Raw genomic sequence first — 7,555 nt, 5'->3', positions numbered from 1 at the left:
GAGATGAATCCTCTTGTGGATCCCGTGAAAAAACTTTCAATTTCCAAATGCTGCTACGAGCGCCATGCTGTCGATTATCTCCTATGCGACTTAATTCCTCGCCAACTGTCTGCCTGCGAGCAAACTAATCTTTCTCAAACAAAGCTCCCGTCAAATCAAAGTCTTCCTTCCCTACTTTATCCATCGTCATCTCAATTGTCGTCAATGTTTTTTGTTGCTTGGAACTCAAATTTAGGACAGAATAAATCAACCCCTGACAATCAATGGCATAGTTTCCTTAGTTCCTTGCTAACAACACTGTTGCAATGGTATTATTTGCATGTTTTTAATACAACAAATATAAATAGTACAGACGCTCCCCTGCTTACGACCATTCGACTTACGATAAACAGTAAATACGATAGTTTTTTTCGGAATGTGGAAAAATATCCGGAATTGCTGTAAGTTACATTTTATATTGTGTGCACCTTTTTCTGAGTACAGGACAGTACTGTAGTGCTTCTTTCCTCCGCTACCAGCGTGTGGCGCTGTGAGAGGTCACTCATTATCCACATTGAAGAAGAAATCCACTTCCTCTTACTCGTTTTTGTGTAAACATTCTATACTGTATCTCCAGCGCGCAAAGAACTTTAACATTTTTATCGTTGAACCATTCAATATGGTTGGCGTAAAGTGTAAAGAAGAGACGAGACGTTTCTTTTGAAGTGAAAGTGGAATAAGAAACCTCGATGCGGTTGAGAAAATGGTTGGATCGCTTTTTTTCTGCCACCTTTTACCACGGAGGAGGAAGTTGCCTAACTCTTGAAGCTCATCTTTCAAAAGTAAGTTAAACTTAATTTTATTTATCTTTATAGAGCATACTATTTTAATAAATGTTTATTTTTCAGTACAAAATAATACAGGTTACTTATAAAATCCTACATAATTGTATAAACCTTAAACATACAAAATATTGCACTGAATCAACTTACGAACAAATTCAACTTACAAACGATCATCCGGAAAAATGGGTTGTTCGTAAGTAGGGCAGCGTCCGTATGTAATATGCCTTCGCATCATATTGATTTTTTTTTTTTTTAAACATGCTTCTGGCCAAACCATGAAATCCATTATCACTGTTTTATTTTTTTCAATGTCAATTACACGGGCAAATGAGAAGAAAAGAAAGAGAATGCGTGAATTAGTAGTATAGAATATGTAAGCATTTTAAAATACCAAATTTTTCATCATGTTACTACATTTTTAGGTTTTTATTTCCTGTAAGATTAAAAAAAGGATATACAGGTATTTACATTATTTCAGGAGGATATATATATATATATATATATTTAGCTCAGTAGCCTAGATGGTAAGGCGCCCGCTTTGAGACTGGGAGGTTCGGGTTCGCGCCCCGGCCGAGTCATTCCTAAGACTTAAAAAGTGGTCGGCGGCGCCCTCTCTTGGCTGCGGCTGCATCAGGTCAGATGCAATCGACGTTTCGTTCTGTGTACATTGTTACACAGAATGACAATACAAGGAAATTATTATAATATTATTATTATTTCAATATTTAATTAATTTCCGAATCGTCGTCAAAGACAAAAACAATGAAAATATGATATCTGAAATAAAACAAAAGCAGTTTCCAGTCATAAAAAATGTCCTGTTTTTTCTTCCACAGGCAAAGAAAATTTCCTTATTTAGAAAAATATTTTTACTTTTTTTTCAATAATGTATTTTTCTTTCTGTGAAATAATAAAAATCTAAAAAAGGATACAAAAATAGTAAACACATTAAGTAACCACTGCTATGTGTAAACCTTACATGTCCTAACTAAAAAATAAAAAAGACATTATTAGTATAATACCTATAATAGCTATATGAAATTATATTTATAATACAATATTAAATATATTAAATACCTAATGAGGGGGTAATTGAAATGAATAGTAAAGGATTTTATACATTAGACTATAAAGGATTTTATACGATTGACTCATAATGCAATGAAGATTTTCACTGAGTGGGCTTTAGTTCAATGTACAAGGTCAGGGCAGGCTGTTCGAAATGAATAATTTTTTGTCTAGGCAATTTTGATAACAAGACTCATGGAGGCGATATTCTTTTGGGAAGCCTGACATCAAGGCTCTGTGTTGTGAGAACGATGGCCGCAAACAATTCCTTGGCACGCCCATGGGAGGAGCCGGGACGCCATCATGCGGAGAGACATGGGTCAACAAGAGAAAGCTAAAGACTTCCGAAGAAGGCTTCACACAGACTCCAACGTCACTTCGGCCGTCTTCGATAGAGTACACTAAGTTCTTCTGTTAGGGAACATAAATCCGCCCCCGTGTGCAAATGTCCACTTTCCTGTTCATTTTTCTCTCAAGGTGAATGTAGGTTGTGTTTTGTTAATGGAGTCAAATAACTGATTCGAACAGTAAACGGTACATTTTGATAATGAATTCCCAACAATAGCCTACTCAATATACTTTAATTTTATAATAATTTAGTTCTTAATAATGTAATAAAGTACTTGTTTTAATATTTAAAAACATCTAAATATTCATAAGAAAATTGTAATATTTTATTTAAACTCCTGCATACCTTATCGATTGTCCCACCGCCTTACACATTTCATAAACAACAACAACAACAACAGTGTCCTGAGCCCCCTGCTGTTCACCCTGATGACACACGACTGCGTCCCCAGGTCAGCCACAAACCACATCGTGAAGTTTGCGGACGACACAACAGTGGTGGGCCTCATCAGGGACGACAACGACCTGGCCTACAGAGAGGATGTGGAGCAGTTGGTGGGCTGGTGGAAAGTCAGCAGCCTGGTCCTGAATGTTGACAAAACTAAAGAGATCATTATCGACTTCAGGAAAAACCAGCCCAACCATGCCCCACTTCTCATCCACAACAAGGCTGTGGAGGTTGTCAGCAGCATCAAGTTCCTAGGGGTGCACATCACAGACAAACTCACCTGGTCCGTGAACACTGCATCACTGGTGAAGAGGGCACAGCAGCGCCTGTACTCCCTGTGAAGGATAAGGAGAGCCCACCTGCCCCCACCCACCCTCATCACATTCTACAGGGGCACCATAGAGAGCATCCTGACTAGCTGTATCTCTGTGTGGTGTGGAGTCTGCAGTGCCTCCGACTGGGGTAGTGTGAGGAGGGTGATGAGGACAGCAGAGAAAATCATCGGGACTTCTCTCCCCTCCATTCAGGACATTGGCCAGAAGCACTGCCTATCCCGAGCCAAGAACATCATTAGGGACCCCTCTCACCCCCATCATGGACTGTTTACTCTGCTAGCCTCTGGGAAGAGGTACTGCAGTGTGCGGTGCAGGACCACCAGGTTCTGCAACAGCTTTGTCCCACTGGCCATTAGACTGTTAAATGGTCAATCACACACATAGTAAGCCTACACAGCTGCTAATCTGTACATCTGTTTGTTTTGTTTTGTTTTTTTGCACTACTGGCAGTTCTCTTATACCTAGCCACTCCTTTGCACATCTGTTCTCCCCTGCACTATAGTATTGTTATTGTATAGTGACTTGTTTACCTGACTGCCCATTTTGCACATCTGGTTAGCTGCTCCTCTTGCACTCTTTGCACTACTGTAAAATACTATGCATAGTTATAATTATTTAGTATATTATTTTTACTTCAATACTCCAACTCAATACAACATTTTATTTATATCTGTACATTCAAGGAAACTGCGCGGGTCAGATGTATCGACATTTTGTTCTGTATACACGTGTACAAGAATGACAATAAAGTATATCTGAATCTGAATCTGAAAAAGAAAGACACCACTGCAATTTGTTAATCAGATTTCATTTATAAATCAATGGATACGATTCAATACAGTAGCGCTGTAAGAAATGAAGCAAACATTTTCCATCAGATTGCAGCTGCCTCTTATCTATACAGGCTTGATACTGCTCGCCGTAGCGTAAAATAAATAAAAGTAACGAGTGGAATAACTTACACATGACTGTTGGAGCGAGATTAGAAAATGTCGCTGATTAGCGATGTTTGATAATTGGTTAATCGGGAAAGAAAATGTGACCTTTCACCCCAATCACATGTCGAATCCGATAAAACTAGATCGTGGTATAACCAGTAATGATGCGTTAAAATAATGGGGAAGGATTACATTCACGTTCTTGAAGAAAATTAAACAACCACACACAAACATTGCGTCCATTTTGGTTGCTTTTTGCTGTATAGTGGTTAAAAAAACGAGCAACTTGTCCACATTATGTCCGATGTATAGCGGCTAGCTTTTGCAGCTTTCTTTCTTTTTGGGTCAAAAGAGACTCGGTGATACGAAAAACAACAGCAACGATCCAAGAGTAGAATGTCAAAGAGATCCATCAATTAAAGAGGATGTGCATGCAAAATAAATACACAAAACTCACCTGAAACGGACGTAAAATTCATGTCAACAAATCCAATTATTAAACAACTTACACATGTTCACACCATCATAACGACCGGAAGAGAGATCCTGCCCAGCATTATACGTCTTTTGGATGTCTAAGACTAGATTTAAACCAGTAATAGACCTCTAAAATTTGATTTTGGCACGATCTGGTGCACCACCTTCCACCAGAGGGCGCCAAACTGGACACACCTGAGCTCCATCACCACACACCTGTCCCTAACCATACCAAGCCTTTATATTGAATGTTGGATAGCACTCTGATGGTCAGGATAGGGAAAAGATGCGACCGAGGGATCTTCTCAGGAAACGGAAGCAGCCGAGGGATCTACTCAGGAAATGGAAGCAGCCGAGGGACCTCCTCGCCGCCGGGACAGGAAATGGGGCCCGCCGACAGTCCTTTGATTCCAAGAAAGAGACAGACGAGAGACGCTTCCCGCTGGGTCCTTTGATGGTCGGTTCATACTGTAAGGTTCCTGTCCTGGCAGCTAGGTGAAGGTCACCAAACAAGTTCTCGTTCCTGCTCCGGCAGGGAAGGACAAGGACTCTTGACCGCCTAAACCAGGGGTGTCAAACTCATTTTAACTCGGGGGCCACACGATAGAACAAACATTCTCTCGGGGGCTGGACTAGTAGATTAGAGCGAAAGACAAAGAGAGAGAAATAAACAAGAGAAAGAGATGGAGAGAGAAAGAGATGGGGTGGGACAAAGAAAGATAGAGAGAGACATAATGTGATGAAAAGAGAAATAGTGAGGGAGGGGGAAAGAAAGAGAGATAAAGAAAGAAATCCAAAGAGAAACAGAAAGAGACAAAGAGAGGAGAGAAAAACAGAGAAAGGGAGAAAGGGAGAAGAGGTAAGCTAGAGAGCGTGAGGGAAAAGGAAAAAAGGAAGCGAAAGAAAAGAAGGTAAAAAGAGAGAGAAAGAGACAAAGAGGAACAGAGAAAAAGAGAGACAGAGAGGGTGAAATAGAGACAGATAAAGAGTGAGAGAAGAAGGGAGGGAGAGAGAGAGAGAATAGAGAGAGAGAGAGAGAGAGAGAGAGAGAGAGAGAGAGAAGGTGAGAAGCAGAAGAGATAAAGAAATAGTGAAAGGGGGGGAAAGAGAAAGAAAGAAAGAAATCCAAAGAAAAATAGAAAGATAGAAAGAGTAGGAAGCTAGAAAAGGAAGTAATGAAGGGAAAGCAATAGAAGGTAAAAGACACAGAGAGAGAAAGAGACATAGAGGAACAAATAAAGAGACTAAAAGAGAGGGATAGACAGTGAGAGAAAATGGAGGGAGGGAGGTAGAGAGAGAGAGAGAGAGAGAGAGAGAGAGAGAGAGAGAGAGAGAGAGAGAGAGAGAGAGAGAGAGAGAGAGAGAGAGAAATACAAGTACAATGTTTTTGTGGGAGGCACATGGCTTTGGCAACATCAAGTGGACATATTTCAGCCTGCAGCTCGTTTTTCTCTTTCGCTTCTCTGAGCGTGGTCTCGCGGGCCGGATTCAATCCCTTAGCGGGCCTGATTTGGCCCGCGGGCCGCCTGTTTAACTCCCCTGGCCTAAACCCTGGTGACGAGAAAGTCCCTGTCCTGGCAGTGCAGAGAGGAGTCCTAGGCTGGTTCGGTGCCGGACCAGGACCTTCAGCCGTCCTCAACTCCAGTGAAGGTCTCAGCAAAACGGGACATGATTGTGTCCAACCTATCCAATCAATTTTAGACCAAAAATAGTCCTCGTTGTCTTTTCAACGTCTCCAAAAATATGTGTTTTCTACCAGTTTTTACTGGACGGGGTGATTGTGCTTTCCTAACCCGGACTGCGAAGGGTTTGGTGACAAGAAGGATGTGAGCTAGCAAATAGGAACCCTGTACCCCCATCTGAAGCACTTATGTGGCAGTAAACAATTTACAAGATGTCAGCGTCGTATACAATAGTTTGGTCGACGATATTAGCAGCTGTGGCTTCTTCTTTTTCTTCTTTTCAAGCAACACTCAGTGAGAAGTTTAATGTCGTAAAAAGAGCAAATGGGTTGCAGTTTTGGTGTTTTTTTTGCGTCATAAATGGGATGTCGCACCTAAGTGCTGTGGTGTCCTCAACTTTTCAGCAACTGAAAAAAAAGAGAAAAGACTCAAATTGGTTGGAAGACAAAAAGACTCATCTCATCTCATCTCGTCAGCTACACCGCTTATCCTCAGTAGGGTCGCGGGGGTGCTGGAGCCCATCCCAGCAATCATCGGGCAGTGGGCAGGGGACACCCTGAACTGGTTGCCAGCCAATCGCAGGGCACACGGGGACAGACAACTCACTCGCTCATTCACACCTAGGGACAATTTGGACCGGCCAATTCACCTGAAATGCATGTTTTTGGAATGTGGGAGGAAACCGGAGTGCCCGGAGGAAACCCACGCAAGCACGGGGAGAACATACAAACTCCGCACAGAGGAAAACTGGAGCTGGATTTGAACCAACGCAGGAGGTTCCCAAGACATGAACTGTGCCGCACATTCGCTAACCACTGCGCCGCCGTTAGACTCTGGATAATCAATGTTTTTTTTTCTTTGAGCAGATATGATATATGTATGGAAGAGAAGAAAAATAAAAGGAAGAATACAAAAAGAGGAGAAAGAAATTGAAAAATAGGAGGTAGAAGAAAACTGAGGGTAACAAAAAGAATGAATACAGAAAATAATAAGTACACCATGAAAAAGAACAAAACAAGTTGAAGAAAAATAGAAAAAAGAAGGGTTAGCAGAAAAGGGGGAAACAAGAAGAGGAAAAAGGCAAACAAATGAAAAAAAAGAATAGTAACAAGAAGAAGTGTATGAAGAATGGGAAGAAAAATAGTCAGAGGAAGAACAAGAAGAAAAAGAGCAAAAATGACAAGAGGAGAAAAAAGGAGGAAACATAAGATGAAGAAGAAGCAGAAAAAGAACAGTAAAAGGAACGCAGAGTTCATACTGCTTAAGGCAAGTTATCGTATTTTCCGCACTATAGGGCGCACCTAAAAGCCTTTTTTTTTTTTCAAAAGCTGACCATGCGCCTTATAATACAGTGCGCCTTATTTATGGATCAATATTAAATCGCAAAGTTTTCCAACTAACTTGCAGCCGCCGACTAGATTTTCCCCCCGAATGC

General features: G+C 41.1%; 1 protein-coding gene across 4 annotated transcripts in view; it reads right to left on the bottom strand.

The window, feature by feature from the left end:
• Positions 1–3,815: 3,815 nt before the first annotated feature.
• Positions 3,816–7,555, bottom strand: part of LOC148349024 (roundabout homolog 1-like) — a 112,565-nt gene continuing 108,825 nt past the window's right edge. For 3 of the 4 annotated variants that reach the window (XM_088320668.1, XM_088320669.1, XM_088320670.1), the window contains one exon: positions 3,816–6,527. In XM_088320668.1, the coding sequence (XP_088176794.1) occupies positions 6,513–6,527 (15 nt within the window). In that variant the 3' untranslated portion in view covers positions 3,816–6,512. The remainder of the gene's footprint in view (positions 6,528–7,555) is intronic. The other variant, XR_015847215.1, reaches the window with a different exon arrangement.

Source organism: Urocampus carinirostris, chromosome 17 (genome assembly GCF_059441175.1).
Source record: "Urocampus carinirostris isolate Australia breed hairy pipefish chromosome 17, RoL_Ucar_1.0, whole genome shotgun sequence".
In the NCBI taxonomy this organism is placed as follows: Eukaryota; Metazoa; Chordata; class Actinopteri; order Syngnathiformes; family Syngnathidae; genus Urocampus; species Urocampus carinirostris.
Note: the sequence above shows the minus strand (reverse complement) of the source record. Positions and strands in the feature narration are given on the sequence as shown.